At 53.8% G+C, this 26,247-nt stretch overlaps 1 protein-coding gene across 1 annotated transcript; it reads left to right on the top strand.

Moving 5' to 3' along the window:
* Positions 1-1,936: 1,936 nt before the first annotated feature.
* Positions 1,937-23,506, top strand: NPTXR (neuronal pentraxin receptor). Its single transcript, NM_001435297.1, has 5 exons — positions 1,937-2,514; positions 14,702-14,927; positions 15,840-16,087; positions 18,742-18,921; positions 19,279-23,506. Exons 1-5 carry the CDS (start codon positions 1,942-1,944, stop codon positions 19,501-19,503), a joined length of 1,452 nt encoding a protein of 483 aa, NP_001422226.1. The 5' UTR covers positions 1,937-1,941; the 3' UTR covers positions 19,504-23,506.
* Positions 23,507-26,247: the final 2,741 nt, after the last annotated feature.

Raw genomic sequence — 26,247 nt, 5'->3', positions numbered from 1 at the left:
CCACAGAGGCCTGCTGCTCTGGGCAGTAGGCCCCTCTCTTGGCCTTCTCTGCCCTTCCAAGATAGAATGTCAGTGCTTCTGTCTTCATAGAACACACGTAGATGTACCAGGAGTCCCAACGCCTCTCGTGTCTGCAGGACTTCAGGCCCCCTACTGCCTGTCTGCCTTCACCTTCAGAGAGCCTGGCCCACCTCTCTGTCGGGGAGATGCGTCCTCCAAGCTGTGCTGCTTGGCAGGTTTCCAGGTCACTGCTCCAATGAGTATTAACTCACATCCATGCACATACAGCTCTGGGGGTTCATCGTGTACAGAGCTGGCATTTGATTTGCTCCTACTTTACAAGTTAGGTAACCCTCGACTCCCAGAGATCAGGTAAGCAGGGCAGACATGATCCTGAGGCTGGGGTTGGGGTGAAGTGTGTGGAACATGTGCCCAGGGACCCCTGGGCAGGATCTCAGCAGCCACACAGGGCCTCCCTGGGCTGTTGATTCTGAGAAATGTTCTGGTCTCTCCCCACCACTTTGCTGAGACCACACTGCATCCCTGGTGGTCCAGAGCCCCACCATGGGCCTTCCCTTCAAGTCAAGAATGCAGGCTTGGCAGGGAGACAGGCCTGGGTGTGGCCTTGGCCCAGGACTGAACTGGGTGTGGCCTTGGCCAGTCCTCCAGTGAACCACAGCCCCTCTCCTCTATCCCAGCCTTCTGAACACTCTCCAAGTCCTGGAAACCCACGGCCAGGAAATGCTTCATGGAAAATTGGAGATGGAGCTGGATTCTGAAGGATGGTAGAATTTTTTAAAACATTTTTCATTGAGAGTTAATTTGCAACAAAATGTATATATACATTTTCAACAGGAGACAGTAAAAGTTTCCTGCATCACCCTGGCACTACAGCCCGCTCCCATGCCTGCTTGTTTGTCCCAGTGCCCAGTCCACCTGCCCACTGGGCTTTTGCCATGCCAGTGTAGACTGCAGTGGGAGAGGGGTCTTCTCAGTGACCCTTGATGTTCTGTGCTCCTGAAGATTCAGAGATGCTACCTTCTGAGATCACAGGGAAAAAAAAAATTTTTTTTTTTTGTATGGGGAGAAGGGGAGTCACCTCTGCTTTTTCAAGGGGTTGGGGTGGGAAAGGACGGTTGGGTGGCCATAGTATAACTAGAGGTTGGGTCAAAATCTCCAGTCCCCTCCCCTCTAACACTAGCCTCTTTCCTAGCTCTCCCTAGGCCCACCCCAGCTCCATTGCATAGTCTGGGTCCAGTCAGATGCATCTGAGCTCAAATGCTGCTCCAGCGCATACTAGCCTCGTGACCTTGGACAGCGACCTGACCCCTGTGGGTCTCATTTGTACTGGGAACGTGTCCACGGTGAGGCTTAATTGTGATCAAGCCCCTGGCTCTCTCAGCACAGAGCCCGGCGTGGAGAAAAGCTCCCCACAAGCTAGCAGACGGCCTGGTGGGCTCGGAGAGGGGGCCAGAGAGTCGTGGTGGGGTGGGGCGGGGGTCGCCCAGGAGTCCCGCCGCCCGGCCACCAGGTCGCCGCCCTCTGCGAGGCGACGGCTGCGGGCTGAGGCTCCCGGCACCGCCCCCGGCCCTCGCCGCATCCCGGGCGGCGCCCCCACTCGGCGCCCGGCATGGAACGGGTGCGGGGCTGGGCCAGGGCCGGCCCGGGGGAGCCGGCGGGGCGGGGCCGCCGCGCCCCGCTCCCCCTCCCCGCCGCCCGCCGCTTTCTCCTCCTCGCGCCGCCGGGGCTCAGAACGGCGGCAGCAGCGGCCGCGGCCACAGCTCCGGCTCCGGCTCCGGCTCCTCCTGCGCCCGGGCCCCGCTCGGCCCTGCGCGCCCGGGCCCCGCGCCCCAACCCCGCCGCCGCGCCTGCCGGGGGGCCTCGGGCGCCCCCGCCGCCCGCCTCACGCTGAAGTTCCTGGCCGTGCTGCTGGCCGCGGGCATGCTGGCGTTCCTCGGTGCCGTCATCTGCATCATCGCCAGCGTGCCCCTGGCGGCCAGCCCCGCACGGGCGCTGCCCGGCGGCGCCGACAACGCCTCGGCCGCCGCCGCGTCCCCGGGCCCGCAGCGCAGCCTGAGCGCGCTGCACGGCGCGGGCGGCTCGGCCGGGCCCCCGGCTCTGCCTGGGGCGCCGGCGGCCAGCGCGCACCCGCTGCCGCCAGTACCCCTCTTCAGCCGCTTCCTGTGCACGCCGCTGGCGGCCGCCTGCCCGTCGGGGGCCGAGCCAGGGGACGCGGCGCCGGGCGAGCGCGAGGAGCTGCTGCTGCTGCAGAGCACGGCGGAGCAGCTGCGCCAGACGGCGCTGCAGCAGGAGGCGCGCATCCGCGCCGACCAGGACACCATCCGCGAGCTCACCGGCAAGCTGGGCCGCTGCGAGAGCGGCCTGCCGCGCGGTCTCCAGGAAGCCGGGCCCCGCCGCGACACCATGGCCGACGGGCCCTGGGACTCGCCCGCGCTCATCCTCGAGCTAGAGGATGCAGTGCGCGCCCTCCGGGACCGCATCGACCGTATAGAGGTGAGCGCCGCGCCGCGCGCCGTCGGGGACCCTGCCGGGGGTGGGAGGGACCGCCCGCGGGAGTCGAGGGCATCCCCGGTCCCGCGGCCACCGCCGGCTCAGGGACCCTGGGGCCGCGGGGCGGCTGTCGAGTCTCTGAATCTTGGGTTTCCGTCTGTGCAAAGGGGATGGTTGGACCTTCCTCCCAGGGGAGAAGGGAGGAGTCAGGTAGGACCGGAAACTCACACTGCGGCTCAGGGAGCACGCGGGAAAAGCTCGCTCCCGATCCTTTTTCCTCCAGGCGCCTCTGTAAGCCTCAGTTTCTGAGTCTGTAAAATGGGTATAACGGTGCCCACTTGTAGTGTGGATTGATTAAAATGTAGATACGTGAAAATGCTCGGCACGTACCAGGACCTCTTTAAATGTCCGTTTCATTTCCTTCTTTCGGACATCCCCAAAGCAGCACCAGCCACACACTCAGCCCCCTGTGGTCAGGAGATAGGAGGGCTGTCTGAGGGACTCGGGGTCGTCCTCTCCTGCAGATTCGCAGGGAACAGTGTCTCATAAACCAAACCCGGATGCGCCTCACCTTCTGCACCCCTAAGGCCCCCAGCTGGGCTCGGACCGTGGACATGGACAGCAGAAGCTCAGATGGCTCTAGCCCTGCCAAGATGCCTGAAAGCCGGCCACTCTGGGCTGGGGGCTGAGTGGAGAGTAGGTCCCATCTGGGTTTCTCCCCCTCCAGTCACCTTTTTCAGATGTTCCTGTCTCAGGCTTGGAGTCAGACATGAGGGACCCAATAGGGGCAGTCCACCCTTGGCTGTCCTGTGATCCTGGACCAGCCATTTCTCCTTTGAAGCTGCCAGACCCCTGCCTCCCTCTGAGAACCTATTTGGAGCCACCTGGAGGGGGAGCTGGACAAATTAGTCAGGACAGACATCCAGGAGACCCTGACCACTCCCAGCATCCATGACTTCCAGACTGCAGGGAAGGGGTTTCACAGCAGAATAGGATCCTTGGAAGGAGCGGGCAGAATGAGGCCCAAGCACTGGCTGCCCCCTTTATTACCTCCCCCTAAACCGAGTGCAGCTGGTGAAGGGGGGAGAGTGGCTGGAAGAAAGGAAAGGCAGGGACTCTTCCCTCTCCATGGCTCTCGAAGTTAAATCCCCGGCGGAGCAGCACAGGAGATGCTGGTGTGGAAGCCTGGCCTTACTCATGGCCCAGTGGCCCTCCAGAAAGTCTGTGTGGTGTCTGCACCCACCCCGCAGGGTGTCAGAGCACAGCCAGGCAGCTATCACAGCCATCTCCAAACCTGGAGTTCAGAGACCTCCTCACAGAGAAGACCTCCTCTAACAGACTTCTCACAGAGGTCTCAATTTGAGTGACTGCTGTTTTTATCATTAAGTTCTAATATTACTAATTTTTTTTAATAGCCAAAATTTAAAATGAGAACAAATCCTCCATTTAGGAAATAGAGTTTATTAATGTAAAAATAAAAAAATTTGGTCGTCGATCAATTTCCTCTTGCCTGCCCTAGCCCCTGCCCCCACACCCAGATGGCTCCCGTGGTTCCTCCCACGTCTGGGGCTGGCAGGGCTGGGCTTGCCCTGGACCTGTTCCCCCAGCATCTGTGCATTTGGCAGGGTGGGCTCCCCTCCAGTTAGCCCGCTGAGGTTGAGGGGATCCTAGTGGCTGGGGTTCAGCACCAGGTCAGCCTCCTGGGTGGAAGAAGTCCTGCTTCCCTGTACGCATGCCTGCTTTCTGAGTGCAGGGGACATGGAGGGGGTGCCTGCCCACCAGGACTGTCTTCTGAGCCTGACAGCAGCCAGAGCCGGTCTCTTTGGGGTGTTTGACAGTGGCTGGGACTTGGAGCCCAACGGACTCGGGATCAGACTACTGGTCTCAATTCATGCACCTTTCAGCCACTGACTAGCTTCCCTCTTCCCTTCTCATCCAGAAACCTCAAAAGGATGCCCTTCAGGGGTCTACTTTATCACCACTAGTGTCTCTCCCACCTTGATTTGCCGGAAATACTCATGGTATTGAATTGGTAAATTGAGCAGGAACATTTCAGTCCTTCTCTTGCTGGTCCCCTCTCTGACATCTGACCTCATAGATCATTCCCTCCTACAAATCTCCATGCCCTGGGCTTCTAGGTACCTCTCAGCTGCCCCTCCTGTCTCCCTGCTTCTCTGTCCCCTCTTGGGTCCTCCTCCTTTAACATGTGCACCCCTCCAGACCCTCCTCTTGCTCTCCCTAGCAGAACTCAACCACACCCTGAAGCTTCCAACACCATTCCACTAAAGTGCCCCCAAACCAACTTTGTCCCCAGCCCAGGTTTCTCTCCAAGCTTCAGATCAAGAGATCCAATTGCTTCTTGAGCACCTCCCCGTGGGCATCCCACCAGCCCCCTCCCTTCATCATGTCCCAACCTGAACTCAGGTCCTCTGCCAACTTGCTTCTCAGGTGTACCCTGAGAAGCCATGCTTGGCTCCTTTCTCTCCCTCCTCCTCCCTGTCAGCCTCATTTTTCTATGGATGTTTGCAGCAGCCCCCTTGCTGGTCTCCCACCTGATCAGGCACACCCCTCCATCCATCCTCCTCCAGGCCACCCCAGGGATCTTCCTTAAGCCCACCATTGGGCTCTCCTGTGATAGCAGACTCCTGCCTGCTCCCAGCCTGCCATTTCATTTCCAACGTGTCTCCCAGTTCCTCCTTCTTCTGCCTAGATTACCCCCAGCTCATCTATACTCATCATTTAAGTCTGCTCTGAGGACACCTCCTCCCAGGGGTCCTCCCTGATTACACTCTGTCCCTTTCCTGTCCCCACCTCTGCTCCTCCCACCTCTCTGCATCACCCCCTTCCCCACCCCACTGGACTGACTGCTAAAAGGGAGGAAAGGTCTCTCTGGCCCACCCTCTGCCTGCAGACCTCAAGTTGGAGTCACATTTGAGGGCTTAGGAGAAATCGTTTGTCTTGTGTTTTTCTTTGTTGTTGTCGTTAATTGAAAAAATGTCAAAAGATTTGAGGGGGAAATTACATTTAGTTCCACCATTTTATTCATTTTTGAAGCCCTCCCCCTTTTGGTCCTTTATCAGAATGTGGACATTGTTTCCGAGTTGCTGGGGTTGCTGGTAATTACCATTTTAATGATGACTGTAAGATCCTGGATCCAGCTCAGCTTCCTGCATGCATCAATCCTTCGGCTGTCTCCTGTTGCTGGAGATGTAGGTTGTTTCTAATTATTTTTTCTTCTGGATGCTCATTGCAGGATCGATTTCATGCAGATAGTTGTTTTTTGTTTTTTTCTTTTTAAGTCAATTGAGTTATTTCTTTAGGCTGAATTCCCAGGAGTGGTGTTACTGGGTCAGATGATATTGACTTTTATGGCTGTGGCCAAAAACCACTTTCCAAAAGGGCCATTTATGTGGCAACCAGCCATGTATGTATGTTGCAGTGTTATGTTTTTGCACTAATTTATGTGTAAAACGGAATTTCTAAATTGATTTAAGTAGCAATTCTTTGACATAAACCACATTCTTAACCCTATGTGGCAAGCTAGTGGCCTCTCCTCATCTTGGGGTGGAAGTGATGAAAAGGAGCACCCTGATGATAGTCACAGAGGTTCCTGGACTATTATAACAGTTAGAGCTCACATTTACTGAGAGCTTACCGTGTGTCAGGTGCTGAGCATTATCTCATTTAATCCTGAGAAAATTTCCATGAGGGAGGTACGATTCTATCCGCCTTTAACAAATGAAGAAACCAAGGTTCAGAGAGGTTAAGAAACTGGCACAAGGGGACACAGCATTGGAGCCTGGATTTGCCTCTGTCAGTGTCTGGCTCCAGAGTCCTTGTTCTTCATCATTAACTCTAGGTCCATGTGAGGGATCAGGCCTCAACTTCCTCCAAGAGAGTGAGGAAGACGGGTGAGGGAAGTGCCTCTTGTGTAGTAACCTGGACCATTTCTGAATCAGAGCATCTGGAGCAAGAGTGATGAGGACCAGTCCTCAAAGGTTTGTCCTGATGGCTGGCAAGATAATCTGGAGGCCAGAAGCGATAAATAACAACAAGTAACATGTATTAGGCACTTAGTGCATATTAGCTTATTCAGTCTTCAGCCCTATGAAGCAGCCTGTACATATTCCCATCTTACAGATAAAGAAATGGAGGCTCATAGACTCTGGAGAAACCAGAGTGAGCTAAATCACCACCTGCCCTCCCTACCCCCAGCTTCTGTTTCCCCTCCGTAAAATGATACAGTGAGTAGATGCTCCGTAACCACCTTGCAGCTCTAAATATTCTCTGAAATGGGAAGACCGTATGGCATAAAGTTGAGTTCTTCTTGCTTGTGACTTTAATCACTTTCTCTCTCTGGGCCTCAGTCTTCTCATCTGTAAAATGGGTAGAAGGAGGGGCTGGGTGTGGTTCAAGCCCTTTGGGCTCCAAATTCTGAATTCTTGGGCAGATGTTTCCTGATTAGGAATTGTCATCTGTGCCCTGGAGGCCTTTCCTCCCTGGCAGGACTCCCCCTGAGAAAGGAGACCCCTCCTGCCTTTTCCAAGCCTGGCAGGAGCCACTTGGGCAGAAGACAGGGAGGGGCTTACGTGTGACCCTTTTTTTTAAGGTGTATCTTACATTCAAGATATTTAAGAACTCACATATCATACTTTAAAAAGACACAAAATTTTTTAATGTATTTATTTTTAACTGGAGGATAATTACTTTACCATATTCTCTTGGTCTCTGCCATACATCAACATGAATCAGCCATAAGTATACATATGTCGCCTCCATCTTGAACTTCCCTCCCACCTTCCCCCCCACCCCACCCCTCTAGGTTGTCACAGAGCACCAGTTTGAGCTCCCTGAGTCACACAGTAAATCCCCACTGGCTATCCATTTTACACATGGTAGTATATATATTTCCATGCTACTCTCTCAGTTCATCCCACCCTCTCCTTCCCCCACCGTGTCCACAAGTCAGTTCTCTCTGTCTGTGAAAAAGACGCAGATCTTAAATGTACAGCTGCATGAAAATATATGTATGGGCACACCGATGAAGCACCATCCAAATAAGAATCAGGACATTGCCAGCACCCTAGAAGGCTCCTTTGTGACCCCAAAGTCCAGGCTTCCCCAGAGGTAGCACGATTCCAGTTTTCATCGCTGTAGATCAGTCTTCTCTGTGTTTGAACTTCCCTCAGGTCGACTCAGACAAGCTGCAGCCCTTCATGTCTGGTGTCCTCGCTGCACGTTGACCTTCAGTCATGGTGTATGTGTGTCAGTGGTTTACTTTTCACTGCTGTGTAGTGTGTCAGCGTGTGGAAACACCTTACTTACCCATTCTCTGATGGAAGGACGTTTGGGTTGTTTCTGGCTTGGGATTATTACAAATCAAGCTCCTGTGAATGTCCTTGTGATATCCCTGGTTGGCTAAAAGTCCTCATTTCTCCTGGATGTATCCCCAGGAGTGGGATGCTTGGGTTCCAGGAGAGGCATATATTTAGCTCTAGGAGGCTCTGCCAAACGCTTTTCCAAAGTGGCATCTAAGCGTTCGCACGCCCACCTGGTGTGAAACTTGTCAACCTTGCTGTGGTCATTTTAAAGACACTCCCCATTCTGGTGGGTGTGTAGTGGACTCATCGTGGTTTCAATTTGTATTTCTCTGATGACTCATGATGTTGAGCACCTTTTCTTATGTTTATTGGCCATTTTGTGAAGTCCTTGCCTGTGGGAGGTGGACCGAGGTCAGGGGCTGGTACACCCCACCCCCCGAGTGACAAGGCCATTGGGTTTCCCCAGGACAGTCAGACACTTGATCCCCACAGAACTTGAGACAGGGATTGAGGCAGCCAACCCGAAGTGGAAGCTCTTAGGTGCCCCCGCCCACCCCACATTTGACTCCAGGGGAAGCTGAGGCTCAGAGAGGCTGAGTGACTTGCCCAAGGCCACACAGCATGTTGAATGCTGAGCCAAGATGACAGCTAGGATTTTCCATGAAAATGGGCTGAGGGTGGGGTCCTCAGTCTCTGCTGCAGATTTTGGCCCAGGGCCCAGAAGGTATGTGGGCAGGCAGGGCCAGGAAGGGATTTTGTGGCAGCTTGATGGGGAGTATGTGAAGGGAGGGGAAAGGGGCTTGGGGTTGGCGTGTCTAGTCGCTTGCTCTGAGGCCTCAGAGGAGGGTGTGTGGACAGACCCTCACAGAACTGCTCCCCCTTCTCCCGACCTCCCCTCCTGCATGCCGACTGCCATGACTTGTACCCTCAGTGTACAGAGGTCCATTTATCTGTTTTCCATTCCAACTGCAAAGTGGCAGTGGGGACCAGGACAAAGATCGGTCTGGCCTCTGCCACCTGCTCTCCTGCCCCTCCCCTGCCAGGGTGAGATGGAGACAGAGAAGCCTGCCAGGCGGGCTCCTGGGGAGGAAGTGGGGAGCAGGACGCCCCCTCTGAAAGACCTTCCCTCGACTCACCTCACCCTCTCTGCCAGCCTGTTCTGAGAGCCTTACAATTTAGTCCCACAAGAACCAGGGGATTGTTACTCTCCCCATTTCACAGATGAGGAAACCAAGGCTCATAGAGGTTAAGAACCTTGGCCAGGTCACTCAGCTGGGATTTCAGTCCTAAGCAGTCTGGCTCCCTGGCCCACATCCCACTCAGTTACTACTCACTATGCTCTTCTTGGTGGCTTAGATGGTAAAGAATCTGCCTGCAATGTGGGAGACTCGGGTTCGATCCCTAGGCTGGGAAGATCCCTTGGAGAAGGAAGTGGCAACCCATTCCAGTATTCTTGCCTGGAAAATTCCATGGACGGAGGAGCCCGGCCAGCCTAGGTCCATGTCATCGCAGAGAGTCGGACATGACTGAACGACTGACACTTTTTTCACTTTCATGCTCTCCTGCCTCTCAATAATAGGAAGTAATAATAATGGTTATGACTCTCTATCAGCCATTTTTATATACCAGGCTTTACATATTTTGTCATTTTTGTCATTACATATATCCTAAGATGTAGATATTAGTATTCCCATTTTACAGTTGAGGAAACTGAGGATCAGAGGAGTTGAACAGCTTGCCCAGGGCCACAGATCCAGTCAGTGGGGAGGCTTGTCTGACCTGAGAGTCATGCTGGTGCCTGTGCATCGTGTTGCCACAGCACATGGGTACAGATGAATGAATGAATGAACAGAGTGAGGACTTGCAGTCCCTCCAGAGATACCCTCGTTCCCTCTCCCTCTGGAGCATCTTGGCTGAGGCGTCAGGAAGCTGCCATCTGGTGAGGGTGAGGAGGCACTGGCCAGAGGAGGTGGAATGGGGGCGGGAAGAGTGTTCTTGGCAGAAGGAACAGCATGTGCGGAGGCCCAGGGGTGAGAGGGAGTTAGGGACAGCTGGGCTTTTCAGTTGGAGTGAAGGGTAGCCTCTAGGGGTGTGTAGTAAGGGCTGAGAGTAGAGGGGCAGGGTATCGAGGGTGGGAGAGGAGGACTACCGAAGGGTGTAAGCAGCGTGGTTGGATTTGCATTGAGCTGCCTGCCTTTTTGGCTGCTGTGTGGAGAAAGGCCAGAGTAGGAGCCTGGGGACGGTGGTCTGGACTGGGGTTGTGGGGGAGGATGAAGGAGCTGAGTGAGGCTGTGGTTAAGATTCTACCCTCAAAACTCTGCTTTTGGATCTCCCCCCCCCCGCCATTTTTTAAAAGAAAATTACTGGGGACTTCTCTGGCAGTCCAGTGGTTGAGACTCTGCCTTCCAAGGCAGGGGGTGTGGGTTCAATCCCTGGTCGGGGAATTAAGGTACAACCACACCATACACAGCACAGCCAAAACAACTTTTTAAAACAAGACATGCACTAAAGTGTAAAGACGACCATCCAAGTCCCCACTGACGCTCAAGACCCAGGACAGTTGCAACTGGCTGATGCCCCTGAGGGCCTCTCCTGTCCCAGCCCCAAGAGAGGGTCACCGCTGTCCTGAATTTGTATTTATCACTCCATGCATTTCTTTATGCTTTTATAAATACATGAGCTGGCTTTGAATCTTTGTACCTTTGTATGAATGATATCCAACTGTTCTTCTGTAACTTGCTTTTTTCCCTCAATATAATGATTAAACAAAAACATCAATGGTTGAAGGTGGAGGAGGATGGGCTCCTTTAAGAGATGTTTAAGGAGTGTTAGTAATAATCATAATAATAGCTGACACATACCTGTCATTTGCCAACTCTAAGGGCATTATATCTGTTAACATTTCTCACTGCAGTGCTATGAGCTATTATTTTTGTGCCCTTTTTGCTGATGAGGAAACTGAGGCAGGGAGGCTTTCCACAACAAGGTCACTGGGCTGATGGAGCCTGGGTGTGAGCTGGGGCAGACTCACACAGGACTTGGGGATGAGCCCGTATGGGAGATAGGTGGCCTGACCCACACCACAGCCACCAAGCCTGCTCTCTGCCCTCCTGTGCCTGGAGCTGGGCCCTGTGCTCTCTGCGCGGAGGGGAACTGTGCAGAGGGTGGAGCCTTGACCATGAAAACCGGCACCTTCCCGCTGCCCCTCATAGGAAAGGAGTAGACCCCACCTGGGAACAAGGTGGCAAGGTCTTCCCCACGCCCTCCCAGCACCAGAGCTCCCCCACTTAGGCAGGTCCCTCTATCCAAGCCCCTCTACAAAGCTGCCCCACACCAGGATCTGGCACCACCTGCCAGATCGTCCCAGCCTTCTCACGGCCACTGAAACCTCTTCTGCTGGTCCTCGAGGCAGGCAGGACAGCTGGCAATGTGCCCATTTGGCAGACCGACAAACTGAGACCCAGACTTTCAGGCAGGACCAAAGAAGGAGAAGGGGCTCTGGAGTCAGAAGGGACTGAACTGAGGTCCTGGCTCTGTGACTTGGCAGTGTGTGCCCTCAGGCAGATGACTTCACCTCTCTGAGCCTCTGCTCTCTCCTCTGAAAAGCAGCCCTCCTTAATTCCCCAGATAGTTGAGAGGGCTTGTGGAATGTTTGCACAGTACTTCCGGAGTGCAGGACTTGGCACGCGGCGCGCGGCAGTGAGGACAGCTGCCTCCGTTAGCATCTTGTTACCGAGTGCTAATGAGCCCAGCACGTTAGCTGAGTTGGACCGGAACCCTGGGCTCTGGCTCCAGGCCCCACGTACTTCCACCAAACCCCACCCCGGACTCCCAGCACGACAAGTGTGGGTTCCGAGCCCCCATCAGGACCCGCGTGGGGTGATGGCGTTGTCTCCCCACCATCTTGGGCTGGGGGCCCACTTGGCATCAGGCCCAGAGCCCACGCGTCACAGCCTGTGCCCGCAACAGATGGGTAAGTGGGGGGAGTCATGTTCTTCTGATGCAGACATCAGGGTGGGGAGGGGGCCACATGGGATCCGGTGAGCCCACCTCCTCCCTGGCCTTCCTGCCGGTGGCAGAGCTGGCGGCTCTGACAAAAGAACAGCTTGTGTGCCCACCTCCCTCGGCCTGTGCCGTGTCTCCTCGCAACGGCATCTGTGTAAATAGCACTTGACGTCCTGTTCCTTCCTGGCAGGTCTTTCTCCCTCTGAAGGAGGAGGACGCTTTGTGGGAGAGAGAGAAGGCTTTGGCTCCAGAGGGGTCAGCTTTGCTTATCCCCTCAGAAGGACGTCTCAGTTTCCCCATCTGTGAAATGGGGACACTAAGAGTGCCAATCAAAACGAGTTGGCTGTGAGGATTCATGAAAAATTACCTGCAAAGTACCGAGGGGAGACCTCCTTCAGAGGTGTGCCCCTCATGCCCAAGGAGGCCCAGTGGATGTAGGGACAGTGAGGCTAGAAGGGGGCCCATTCCAGGAGACCCGGCCCCGGCCCTTCCAGTGCTGATGTAGATGGCACTTCATGAGCTAATTGCCTCAGCCTAAGGTTTCCCGGAAGTCCCACTGCCTCAGATACAGTGGGTGGCTGGCCCTGTCACTCCATGAGCTGTCTGTGGTCAAGGAAAGATTCTGGAGGTAGCAAGCTCCCCGTCAGCTGATGTATTCAAGCCTCACAGTTTGCATTGTTTTTTCTTCTTTGGCCACACTGCACAGTGTGCAGGCTCTTCATTCCCTGACCAGGGGTCGAACCCAGGGCCCCTGAAGTGGAAGCATGGGGTCTTAAACCACTGGACTGCCAGGGAAGTCCCATGCATCCTGCTTTTACAGTCCACAAGGATCTGTTACTTCCACTGTTTCATCCTTACATCTGTCTTGCAGATGGGCAGAGTGGGGCCGGTTGTCCCTATTTTATAGAAGGGGAAACTGAGGCTTTGTGTTTAGTCAGCACCAGAGTCAGGATTCGTGGGCACCTGGGGAGTTCCAAGGAGCCCTCCAGAGGGTGGACAGTGAAGATTCGTGTAATAGAGTGGGCCATGTGTACTGAGCAGTTCATCCATCCATGCCCCGCCCCCCTCACCTGGGCTCCCCACCTGGTGGGCCAAGCAGGCGTCTGCATAGGTGGATGGCTGTGCCCTCCGACGTGGGACACTGCAGGGCATACAGGTGGCCACGCCAAGTCAAGCTGGAGCTCCCACTATGCGCCATCTTTTAATCCTGACCACAGGCCTGCAAGTCCAACATTCCAAGTCCCCACTTTACAGAGGAGGAAAAATGACCCCAGAGACATTAACCCACCTGCCCTCTGTCTCAGGGTGGAGTGGTGGAACCAAGTGCGTGGTCCCGTCACTGTCTGTGGCGGCAGCTCCCTTCTCTCTGGTGCTGAGTGTGGCAGTGACGCTTTGCCTGCACTGCCCTCCCCACCCCCAGCACTTTGAAGCAGGGGACACATTTATCCTCTCATCACAGGGCTAGGAAAAAAAAGAGCTCAGAGAGGTTAAGGGACTTACCCAGTGTCACACAGCAAATGACTGACAAGGTCAGAGCTGGGCCAGTGAATCTGACCGGGGTCTCTTGTGCTTGCCCCTGAGCTGTGGGGCCGTCCCTGTAGGCACAGGGTGCTCAGGGAATGCTTGGTTGTGCTCCTGGTTTTCTGTTTGGCCCACAGTAGGGGCTCAGGGAATATCTGCCCGGTGAAGGAATCATGAGAATTCAGTGAGCTCAGGTCTGGGGCTAAGCCTGTGGTCGGGGCCCAGGGCAGGTGAACTGGGAGCCAGCAGGGCCCCTGGACAGTGAGGAAGCATCGGGCTGTCAGTAGGGAGCATGGAGGAGGGGAGAGCAGACAAAGCTTGTCTAATTTGGCTCCTAGAAGCTCAATGAATTATTCATTTCCTACTCGTCTTCCCATGACGTGTCTACCAGAGACTGTCCCTTCCCAGCATCAGGACTTGTGGCCTCAGCTGCCTTCCTCCACCCCAGAAGGGGTTTCCTCCAGCAGGGGAGGGGAAAGGAAAGACCCCCTGGCTTCTGTCCCAATTCTCCTTCCCACGGGGGTCTTAAGGTGGGCCAAAGGAGGACCCTAAGACACTTTGTCCTCATCCTGGGTGGGATGGGGGTGTCTTAGACCACCCTCGAACACCCTGCTCTAGACAGCAGAGTAAACAGCCTCTGCTCACAGGCATTTACCACCTAATCATCCCCACAACCCTTCTAAATAGTCACAGTTGTGCCACATTGCCTGAGAGGAAGCAAGGGTTCAGAGAGATGGAGGCATTTGCCTCAGGCTGCACAGCAGGTTGGTTCTTGAGCTGGATTTGAGCCCTGGGCTGCCTGCCTCTGGAGTCTGTGACCTTAACCACCCATCACAGCAGCACTGGAGCCCTATTCCAGAAGCCCCCTGGTTTGTGCCCCTGGGTCTGCCCAGCACCCACACAGAGTCTTGAACCATCTTGGAGAAGTTTGGCATGTGAGTAAGTGAGGATCAGGATAGCCCACCTCTTCAAGGACCCATCAAGGTGCTGCCTTCCAGTGATGAAGTGCTCGGCAGTGGCTTTCAACCCCAATTGCATGTCGGACCCTCTGGGGGACTTTTGCAGCTCTCCACTGCTGAGCCCCATAGGCTGAGATGTCCCGAGGACAGGAGCCAGCCTGCTGTCCACTCCCGTCACACACCAGCACTGGAGACAGCCTGCTGCTGCACACCCAGTGCACATTCACTGCCTCAAAGCAGGCATTGCCGTCCCATTCTACGTATGGGGAAGCTGAGGCTCAACAGGGGTCACTCAAGCAGGGCTAGTGGACATCTCTGGGACTTTGTCTCTTTCCATCCTCCCTCTGACTGACTTCGAATGTCCCTTTCTCTGTCCGTGAGCAGCAGGAGCTTCCAGCCCGAGTGAACTTCTCAGCTGCCCCAGCCCCCGCGCCCGTGGTGCCCACTGCCCTGCACTCCAAGATGGACGAGCTGGAGGGGCAGTTGCTGGCCAAGGTGCTGGCGCTGGAGAAGGAACGCATGGCCCTTGGTCACAGCAGCCAGCAGCAGCGGCAGGAGGTAGAGAAGGAGCTGGACGCCCTGCAGGACCGTGTAGCCGAACTGGAGCATGGTGGGTCCTAGGCCCCACAGAGGGCATGGTGGGCGAGGGTATCCTTGGTCCTCGGATGGTCCTCAGGGTGGCAGATTCACTCAGAAAACGTTTCCCAGAGGTTAAAGCTAGATAGGTTGGTGGGAAGAGTCTGAGAGAGAATGATTGGGATGTTTTGTCAGCATTACCAGTTAGCATTTTCCGGCTCATTTTCACCCACTGTATTCTGGGAGTGGGCTAAGTACTTGATACGCCAGCTGGTTTAACCTTCACAGACCATACAGGGGTGGCTCTGTTTATTATCCCCTAATAATAAATAAGGCTATAAATAAATAAATAAATTTTATAATATTTATTTTATTATAATTATTAAATTATTATATTTATAAATGAGTATAAGCAAATATTTATAAATAAATAAGGAAAATAAGGCTCAGAGAGGTCAAGTGACTTGCCCAAGGTCACACAGCGAGTAAGTGGTGAAGCTAGACCTTAAATCAGGTCTGACTCTAAAGCCCCTGCACTTAACCACCCCCCACAGGAGTACCTTTGCCATCAAAATGTTGTCATTTTATAACACCTGGGCCTGGCAGCACAAGGGTCATAAAATCATGGCATGTGGACATTGTACAGGTGTGAGCGTGAGGAACCCTGGCTCCGCGGTCCTCAGCTGTCACTGGCTTGCTCCGTGACCTTCAAAGTTCACTTCCTCTCACCAGGCCTCATTTTCCTCATCTGAAAAATAGGAATTTAGGACTTGTGAACTCTCAGGGAGCTTTCATCTTTTAAACTTGGTGAGGACCACCCTTGAGGCTTATAGACAAGTTGAGGTTACCAGGGGGCTAGTAGCCCTTATTCTGGAGTGTGCCCTGCCCACCTCCCCAGTCCGTGTCCACTGACCCCCACCATGTTCGCCTTGCTCACCCCGCTCAGGGTCCTCAGCCTACAGTCCCCCAGATGCCTTCAAGATCAGCATTCCCATCCGCAACAACTACATGTACGCCCGCGTGCGGAAGGCGCTGCCGGAGCTCTACGCCTTCACCGTCTGCATGTGGCTGCGCTCCAGGTCTGGCGGCACTGGCCAGGGCACCCCCTTCTCCTACTCGGTGCCTGGACAGGCCAACGAGATTGTGCTGCTGGAGGCGGGCCACGACCCCATGGAGCTGCTGATCAATGACAAGGTGAGTGGGGGCTGGGCAGAGCCGGAGGGATGGGGGTGAGGCAGGGGGGAGCCTTCCAGGAGCATTTGCACTGCGCTGGTCCCAGACGGGCAGGGCCTTTCCATTCTCCTGCTGAGCACAATCAGCACACATGAAACGCCTCCAAGGTGGATGAACCCATTCCAGGCTGGGTTCTGGGAATTCAAGATAAGCCAGACCTGGGGCTGATAGGATGAGAGCTCCTGTCCAAGAGAGGCTGTCAATGGTGGTGTGCCATTTACAGAGGAGCATGTGAGGATCGTGGAGATTAAGAGACTTCCCCAGCAAGACGGCTGTGGGAGCAGGACTGGAAGTGCTTCCTACAGCAGGGCATCTCAAGGGCCCCAGGGCCCTGCTCATTCTCCTGAACAAAGAGAGAAGCAAATGAGGTCCCAGGACCTCTCTGGGGAGGGAGGTGGAAGGAAGGGCAGAAGAGCTGCTGGATTCCTTGTCCCCCTCCCCCTGGCAGTCAGCCCCATGCCCCTCCCCTCACGTGGCGAGGAGGCTGGTGCCATGGTCAAGCTCTGGCCTGAATGCTGGATTTGAATCCTAGTTCTGCTGCTATCCCACTGTGTGACCTTCGACTAGTCACTTACCCTCCCTGTGCCTCAGTTTCCTCATCTGTAAAGCAGGAATAACAATAACCTCAACTGTACATGGTTATGGTGAGAATTAAATGGCTTAAATACATGTAAACGGCTTTAAGCAGAACCTGGAGTTTAACAAACTTGGATAAACGTGCCCCATTTTTATCATTCAGAGTCCCGTGCTAGTACTTTACCCATATCATCATCCTTGACCCAACAGCCCCAGGAAGTAGACACCCTATTATCTCCACTTTGCAGATGGAAAAGCTGAGGTTCAGTGGAGGCAAATAACGCACCCTGGCCACAAAGCTGGTGAAGGGGTGATGATGTGATGTGGGGGTCTTGGGCTCCACTGTTCTGCCCTTGGGTCACCAATCTTCCCTATGCCCAGGACTCCCACCCGTCACCACTCTCCCAGGAGTGGACAGGGCAGGACAAGCTGGGGAGACAGGGGGAGTGATGTAGCAGGGGCATGGTGATTAAGGGGGAAGCAAGGTGAGCATCTTATCATGCCATTCCCCACAGATATCTTCCCCAGCCTGACATGTTGCTTTGGGTCTTGATGGCATGCTGGTCTTTTGAGATGCCCTTGGAAATGCAGAGAACATATATTGCACCCACTTGTGACCAGCCCACAGGCACACAGAGCTGCTGGGAGTGGCTGACAGCAGAACCCTGCTCAGCAGGAGGTGCCTTTCATGGTGTCCTGGAGGAGGAGGAAAGAGATAGGCCCAGGGGACAATGAATTTCCCTTGTGGCCCAGTACACACTTACCCTCTAAGTCCATCAGAGAGTAGCTGGATGACATCTAGATCGTGCTACCCAGTTCCCCTTCATAACCCCCCTGATGCCATCCTTGGCTCTGCCCATGGTAGTAGTCACTTCTAGTATAATAGAAGGAATTCAGCACCCTGGACAGGGCACAAGGCAGCCCAATTTCCTGACATTCTGGTGCCTTTTGATTACCAGCCTCACAAACTACTCACAGTTCTCATTTTATTCCAGCCTCTAATCCCTTGCCCCTGCTGTGCAAACCGACCCTTCCCCCAACCTTGGTTTGCCTTACAGTGGAATTTCCAGAGTTCATTATACTTCCAGATGTGTTTAGATTTCACATCTTCTGTTCCCACACTCCTCTCTGCCTCTGGGCCTTCACGGCTTCTGTGTCTCCCACATGGCCCCTATGTTACTCTGGCTTGTGATATTGTCCCTGAAGTCCTCCCCTCCTGTGCAGACTCAGCTCATTTTAGGACCGGATCCATATCCCCCGGTGTCCAGAACAAGGCCTGGCATCAAGTAGGCCTCGGAGAACATTGTAATAAATTGTGATCTCAGAGAACCTAGGAGATGAAAGAGCCCTTTGGGAGCCCCAAATCCACAAGCAGCAAGTACCTTTCATCTCACAGGCCAACTCCAATCAATCAGCAGTGCCTTCCAAAAGCACTGCGATGAGAAAGATTCCGAGGGTGAGTCTAGGCTCATGATTGATTAGCCATGTCTGCCTTGGGTGGAGTAGGAGGCAGAGGTGGCTGCATATTTGCCATCCTTTGCCCAAGCCCCTGACTTTATGGATGAGGAGACTGAGGCCCATGGAGGAAAGACCAACCTCCCCAGGGTCCCACAGGGCGTTGTGGTTGACAGTGCTCGGCCTCCAAGTACAAGGCTTGTTCCATCATTCCCAACACTTCTTGAGCCCAGCTGTGTGCTGGGCACTATGTGAGATATTCAGGGAAGGGAGGCTTGTGAGATACAACTCCCACCCAGCGTGACCTTACAGGCCTGTCAGAGAGTGAATAAACTACCTAGAAACAACCAAAACCCAACACTGAGTAGTCCCTTGTGATCTGAGTGAAGTGCCTGATGATATTGCTACATTGTGGGGAAAGAGGAAAGAGTGGCTGGAAAGACACTGGGCAGGGAGGACAGGCAGGGTCAGATCTTGGGTCAGACCCTGGAAGGAGGGTCACTGGTCTCCCCATCCCCCATCCCACTGCTTCAGCCTTGGGGCTTGTGGCACCTCTGACCCGGGGCTGGGGGACCTGTTTCCAGGTGGCCCAGTTGCCCCTGAGCCTGAAGGACAATGGCTGGCACCACATCTGCATCGCCTGGACTACAAGGGATGGCCTGTGGTCTGCCTACCAGGATGGAGAGCTGCGGGGCTCTGGTGAGAACCTGGCTGCCTGGCACCCCATCAAGCCTCATGGGATCCTTATCCTGGGCCAGGAGCAGGTAAGGGTCAGGGTGGGATGCAACTAGATATCCCACCCACTCCAGGCGCCTCAGGAGGAGGGGTAGGCGGAGGGTCCCTGAGAGCACAGAAGTGAGCACTCAGTCTGACCCAGCCATTCTGCAGATGGGCAGACTGAGCGAGACCGGCCCAAGGGGCAGGGCCAGAACCTTGGGGCGGGACTAGGACCTTGGGGCGGGGCTAGAACCTTGGGGCGGGACCAGGACCTTGGGGCGGGGCTAGAACCTAGAGGGGGCGGGGCTTCAGCAAGGACGGAGTTTTGACTCACTGAGCACCTGCGTATCTTTTCTCTCCCTCACTCCATGTCTTTCTTGTTTCTTTCTGCTCTTTTGGTCCAGGATACCCTAGGCGGCCGGTTTGATGCCACCCAGGCCTTCGTGGGTGACATTGCCCAGTTTAACCTCTGGGACCACGCCCTGACACCAGCCCAGGTCCTGGGCATTGCCAACTGTACGGGGCCACTGCTGGGCAACATCCTCCCATGGGAGGACAAGCTAGTGGAGGCCTTTGGGGGTGCAACGAAGGCCGCCTTTGATGTCTGTAAAGGCAGGGCCAAGGCATGAGGGGCCACCTCGTCCAGGGGCCCCTCCCTTGCCTGCAAATTCGGGGACCTTCCGGGGCGGGAGCACATTCCCTCCTTAGCCTACCCACACATGCACTGGTCTCCTTCTTTGCCCCACTCCTGGCCATGCCTCCCGTTTCCCCCACCTGTACCCACACCTCCAGAACGCCCTGCCCTTGATGGCTGTCCCCTGAACCCACTTGAATGGGGACAAGCAGCTTGAGTCAAAAGGTCAAGCCTGGGGTGAGTCCAGGGCCTGGCAGGGGGTGCATCGCAGTACCCATGACTCTTGCCCCACCGCTGGCATTAGAGTGGAGCCATATCTCACCCCATGTCCCCTTACGCATCAACCACAGCTGATTCCACTGATCTCACAGCACCATCCATGGGGCTGTGTACAGGCGAAGGGCCCACTGTCTCAGTGGCAGGGATGGTTATCTGTCCCCTTTCCTCCGTGAGGCAGGCGTGCCCCCTTCCTCTTCAGGGCCATCTTGGGCTGTGAAGCTGTCCCCCAGCTGAGAGGGAATGACAGAACCACACTGGAGACTCAGACTCACCCCCTTCCATCTTTCCACCAGCTGCCAGTCACGGGCAGGGGAATCTTGGTGAAGCTTCTCCCCCCCAACCCCTGCCCCCACCTGCACCCTTTCTTCCTCCTCTTTCCTTGTTTCTTTGTGTGCTGAATGGTTGCTTTGAATGTTGGTTCCATGCCTGGCCCAGCCCCACCTCAATTTCCAGGACATTCCCTTCCCAGCTCCAGCCTGGAGGTTGGGGACCAAGATCTCAGGAGGCCCACCATGGCTGCGTCCACTGGCATGGTCACCTTGCCCCTTCTGTGACCAGAACAGGGCATGGAACACTTGAGCCTGGGCTGGGGACAGCGTGGGACAGAGGCATGTGCCCCAGGAGACCCAGGCTCTGGCAGAGCCACAGTACTGATCTGCTCTGCATGGCCCTGCAGCCTTTGGGGAAGGAAAGAAGCAGAGAGGGCAAGGAGAAGCACGGAGTGGCGTGCAGAGCTCTGGATGAGAAGAAGGAGCCCCTGGTTCCTGGTCTCTGCTGCCAGCCTGCTGTGTAGTCTGCTGTCAGTCCCTACTCTCCCCTGGCTGGCGATCCTCATTTGTGAGCTTTGGTCATTTCTGAGAGGTCTCCAGATCAAAAGTAGGATGGTCTGTGATTCCAGGTGGATAGGGTGGGACAAGCCTGAGAACCTACCTAGATGTCAAGGTGCATAGCAGGGGCAGGCCCTGGGACTGGGCAGCAGATGGGATCTGGCTAGGCATGGGTCAGGGTCAGCAGCTGGCTCCAGAGAGTCAAGGGCAAGGGGAAGGGTCAAGGCAGACCAAACTCATACACAGATTAAGGTCAGCTCTTCTGGATCACCCCCAGCCTGACACCCTTGCCCATCTGAGTGTTTCAAAGGGCTGGTGGCTAACCTGGGCCCTACCCTTGAGTCCCCACCGGCTCCCCCAAGACAATGGAAGAATATCAGAGCTGAGAAAAGCCACCCCAGTCTGACCTCTTGTTGCTCATATGAGGAGGAGCTCAGAGAGGGCAAGTGACTTGCACAGGATCACACAGCTCAATGGAGCTGAGCCAGGACTAGAAGCCAGTGCTCTTTCCCCCACACCATACTTCTTGCCTGTGAGAGTCTTTTGAGTCCAGCCTAAACCTAACAGGATGGACATTTGAGGGGTCAGAATGCTTTCCAACATTCCAACAATGCTTTCCAACACTGGACCACTTTCCTGTATGAAACATACAGACATCCCACCCCCGATCCCTGGAAGGTAGGGTGGGAGAAGTGTGATCTCCCGGCACTCTGGCAGGAATGGAGCTGAGAACACTGGGGTCCCTCCCCAGTTACCTACCGGGTGTCTGGACAGATGTTGGCTACTTAAGTCAGATGGACACTGGTGGCGTTTTGTTCCTTTAGTTCCCTGTCTCTGCTCCCCACATCCACTTAGCCTGAGGCACGATGCCCGAGCTACAGACTGTGGGGCGCAGGGCCATGGAGGCTTTTCCAAGACTTGTTGCTTCCAGCCCCCAGATCCTCGTTTCCATTTCAAGAGCGCAAATAGACCATTCACCACTTCCAGCCCAACTCCCCCTAGAAGGAGGGATGGCGCGCTTTAGCCAGAACCTGCCGATATCTAGTTGCCCTGGTAACAGCCAATGACATCAGCCCCGCTGCTGGGTCAAGCATCTCATGATGACATACGCTGTTGCTGGGGTGACGGTGAAATTTGGAATTTAGATTTCAGAAACACTGGGCTTTATTGGGTTTATGGTATTGTCTTTGAGGGAGCAGCTTTTGTGGAGGCCTTGAGGGGAAAGAAAGAATCTTAGGAACGAGGTGATAGAACTTGTTTGGTCACTCGAGCCCACCCAGAAACATTATCCCAAGTCCTTTATGCTTTGTCATGGTGATCATGAGACTTCTGACCTGTGCTGAATCACCCTGGTCAGCCCTCCAGAGGGAACAGGAACAAAACCAGAGATGTTGCCATGTAGGCTCTGAGTCTGGGCCATCGGTGAGTGGCCTGGGTACCTATTTACATTCCAGAATGATGAATGTCCTAAGTCCCCACTCCTCCGTCTACTGATTATCCTTCTTTGCTGAATGCCTGTTGTTTGGACTCCAGCTTTGACCTTCAGCTACTTCCAGGCACAGCCAAAAAGATGGGGAGGAGAGAGGTGCTCAGCTGCATCCTCGAGCTACTCCCAGCTGAAAATGAGTCTGGACCCATGTCTGTTACACCCTTGTAACCTTGCCATGCTGGGCACCTCACAGGGATCAACTCATTCACCCTCACAACAGTTCTAAGTAGGACTGTTCTTAGTCCCATTGTACAAGTAGAGAAATGGAGGCCCAGAGAGGTTAAGTAACCTGCCCATGTCAATCAACCCACAAGTGATGGAACCCAGCATTCAAAGCCAGTGACATCCAGGGCCCACCCTTCAGCCTGAGGGGACAGGCGCTACCATTGCCTGTGGAGTGGGGTTTGGCTATCTACTGCTCCTGAGCCTGTTTACCCTGACCCAGAGGAACACAGAGGTGAGGGATGGACTGGCCCCTGGGCCAGAGTCCCCTTGAGTGAGTCCAAGGGAGGGTTCTTAGCCCCTTCAGGGAGCACGTCCCTGTGAGGGGTGCTCACAGCCCAGCCCTTCTCTCACTGGCTGGAGTTTCCAGGACAGCTGAAGGGAGAGGAAGCTGGGTGTCTCCCAAGAGTCCCAGGCTGCAAAGGGGAGAGAGCTGACCCTTCTCAAACCCCTGCTTTGGGCCCAGCCCTGCGCCAGGTGCTTCACAGCTCTTATCTGCCAGATTTTCCCACCTTGTGGCACATGGCGCCCCTAACCAACATCCCAAGAGGCCGATCACCTTGCCACATCTGTGCAAGACCTGGGACCGCAGGCGTGGACAGGAAGGGCTCCGAAGCCCTCTTTTTACAGATGAAGATGCCAGGGCCCAGGGAGGATGAGCAGTCTTTGGGGTTACCCAGCCGGAATACTGGGAGACCTGAACCCAGCATTCTGACTCTGCATTCAGTGCTCGCTCCATGATGCAGCGGTCCTAGCCCCCCCCTCAAATGGGTCCCCTCTTCACTGTGTTTCCCAGCATCCTTGCTCTGACCAAACCGGGGAAGGGACACAGCCCACCCCCAAAAGATGGAATCATTCTCTTAACCGTCTTTGTCCCAACTGCCTGCCACTCCAAACCCGTCCCCCTGGCCCCTGACCCTGCTGGGTGGGGAAGAGGCTCACGTGGGCCCAGGCTGAGCAGTGAATGAGCATGTCAAGCTGTCAGACTCTGTGAAATTAGTGCATCCTACTGGCAACCCGCCTCCCTGATCCCGCCTGATTTTGTACATAAAGTGACATGAGATGCAACATGTGTGTGTATGTGTGTGCGCGCGCGCGTGTGTGTATGCTATGTCATGGTTTTTGTTACTTTTTGTTTTTGTAAATTTGAATGTCCAAAATAAACGTGATGTTTACTCTGAGGCTCTTCTTGCAAAGGTGGGGCTACCCTGGGGGTATTGGGCAGGAATGAAGTGGCTACTACTTGGAGCAGGGCAGTAGGTAAAGACAGAGGGGGTGCCACCCCACTATGCCAAAGCCTCACCCAACTCCACCTGTGCCCCCCTAACCTGACAGGCTCTGCCAGGTACCAGGGACAGACACACCCCTGTTTCCAGGATTTCTGCAGGAAGGATGTAAAGAACACGCGTCCCACATGGAGAGTGTCCCAGTTCTGATAACTGGGCTTTGGCCTCATTCCTAACACCTCATCCCCACCTCGTGCCCCAGTTACGGGATCCCAGTTCCTGACTTGTTCCCTGAGACCCAATCTGCCTGAATTACTTGCCTGGGTCCCCAGAGCATCCCTTGGGGTCCTGGGGAGATGAGGTGGTGGAGTGGGAGGAGCCCTGTTGTATTTCAACGGTCTACCTGGACCCCTGTGACTCACGTCAGAGACTAGACTGACTCTCAGCGTCAGGGTCTGCTACCCCCGCCCACCCCTCCAGGGCTCAACCCATCCCTGAGAGGTCTTGACTTGGTCCCCAGCTCTCCCCATGCAGACCACCTCAGGGGCACAGCCTCCACCCTCCTGCCCCATCAATATTGTCACTGCTCCTAGTTAGACCTTGTCCTCAGATGATCCCTGGGAAATGCTAGGGGGCCAGTCTGGGGTTACAGGAAGTCACACCAGCAGAACAGCCTTCTCAGGCTTTTCCAAAGTTTCCCAAACTTCCAACAAGAGGAATTCACCCCCATGAAGCAAAGGGTATAGCTGGAAGCAGCACTTCAAACAGGAAAACCATGTTTGAAGTGCACTGAGTAATCTGAAAATCTCCTGCGCTTTCTGCATTCTACTCCAGAACGAATCCAGATTTGTTTTAAAACATTGCTTTTCATTACTTAGCACTGAGCAAAATGAAGCTGCAGGCAGATTTGCTTTGTTTATCCTCTCTTCCACCGGTTTACCTACAACACCCTCTTTCCCTCTGTCCCACTCAACTGGCACCATCCAACCGTGGTTAAATCCCGCTGTCCACCTGCTTCCTGCCAGCACCTGCACATCTGAACACTGATGGGGAAAAGCACAGGGCTCTGATGTGTGCTGACTCTCATTTTACATTCATGGTCAGAGGTCTCCAAGGGGCGTTTCTTCCTTTCCAGCTAGTAAATTCTCTCTGGAGGAAGATAGCATCATCCAAACTCACATATTTTTGCCACATGAGGTTTGGCAGTACATAAGAAATGATCAGACATATCTGGAGACAAACTGAATGACTGAAAATCAAGAGTGAAAAAACATTTTTAAGGGCTAATAGCCCTACACATGTGATAGAGTTGCACGGAAGTAAACAAATACACTATATTCAAGACAGGCACATATGAACACATCCACACACATCCACATGAGAACAAGGAAAGCTGTGGAAACTGGAATAATAGTGTATCGATGTATCTTGGTAATACTGTACTATAGCTTTGCAAGATGTTACCACTGATGGTAACTAAAAAGGGAACATAGGCTCTCTCTATCATTTCTTACAATTTAATGTGAATCTATAATTGTCTCAAAATTAAAAGTCTAATTTTAAATAAATCTCTATAGGAGATTCTTATAGTGGAGTTATGAGACCCACGCTTCGAAAATAATCATGGTTAATATATCTAAGAATTCAGATGGCAAATAGAATTTCGAAAGAGAATTGTAAACTAAAAAATAATCAAATGAAAATTCCAGAACTGAAAGATACATTAACTGAACTTATGAGCTTAATAAATAGGTGTAACAGCAGATCAAACACAGCTGAAGAAGGAATTGTGCACTCCATCAGTGATCTCAAAAGAAATAATCCTTAATGAAGACGGAGGGGAAAGAAGAGAAAGTACAGGGGGTGGGGAAAGCACAAGATTCATATGGAAAGTAATGAAAAGCTCTAATATGAGGAGCTCCAGAAAGGGAGGGAGCAAATAGGGCAGAAATCAAATCTGAATAGACAATGTTTCCAAGGTACACACTTTCCATGCCTAGTGCAGGAACATTCCACACGATGGGGCAGCTAAGCCTTTGCACCACAATTACTCAAGGCCATGTGCCCTAGAGCCCGTGATCCCAACAAGAGAAGCCGCAGCAACGATAAACCTGCGCAGCAGCTGGAGAGGGCCTCCCACTCACCGAAACTAGAGAAAGCCCGCACGCAGCAACGAAGACCCAGCAAGCCAAAATAAATAAAGAGAATCTCGGGGAACGTCAAGGATGGGAAACACAAAGAAAACCGTAACTGGGACTTTGATAGTGAAACAGCTGTAAATCAAAGACAAATTCTTAACAGATCCCAGAGAAAAAAGATACATGATCTTCCAAGGAGCAAGGACCAGAGCAACAGCTAACTTCTCAAGAGAAGGGATGGAAAAAGGAAGACAATAAAATGCTGAAAGGAAGTAATTGCCACCCTAGAATTCCACATTCACTGAAGACCCTTCAAAAATGAAGATGATATTGGGAATTCCCTGGCAGTCACTGGTTAGGACTCCACGCTGTCACTGCTGGGGCTTGGGTTCAATCAGTGGTCGAGGAACTAAGGTCCCACAAGGAAGATGACAAAAAGATGTTTTCATACAAAAAAAAAAAAACAAACAGAATATTTATCACCAAGGCTTTTTGTTATCAACAAAGTTTCTCTTAAAGGACAGACTGCTTTAGGGAGAAGGGGAAAATGGAAAGGAA

Source organism: Bos taurus, chromosome 5 (genome assembly GCF_002263795.3).
Source record: "Bos taurus isolate L1 Dominette 01449 registration number 42190680 breed Hereford chromosome 5, ARS-UCD2.0, whole genome shotgun sequence".
NCBI classification, from domain to species: Eukaryota; Metazoa; Chordata; class Mammalia; order Artiodactyla; family Bovidae; genus Bos; species Bos taurus.
The sequence above is the reverse complement of the archived record's forward strand: the minus strand, read 5'-3'. Positions and strand labels throughout refer to the sequence as shown.

Bases quoted from the DNA above. Each gene is read 5' to 3' on its own strand.
- NPTXR (NM_001435297.1), top strand. From the start codon at position 1,942: ATGCTGGCGTTCCTCGGTGCCGTCATCTGCATCATCGCCAGCGTGCCC. The intron at 2,515-14,701 runs GTGAGCGCCGCG...GTCCGTGAGCAG, and splicing joins ACCGCATCGACCGTATAGAG to CAGGAGCTTCCAGCCCGAGT. The intron at 14,928-15,839 runs GTGGGTCCTAGG...CACCCCGCTCAG, and splicing joins TGTAGCCGAACTGGAGCATG to GGTCCTCAGCCTACAGTCCC.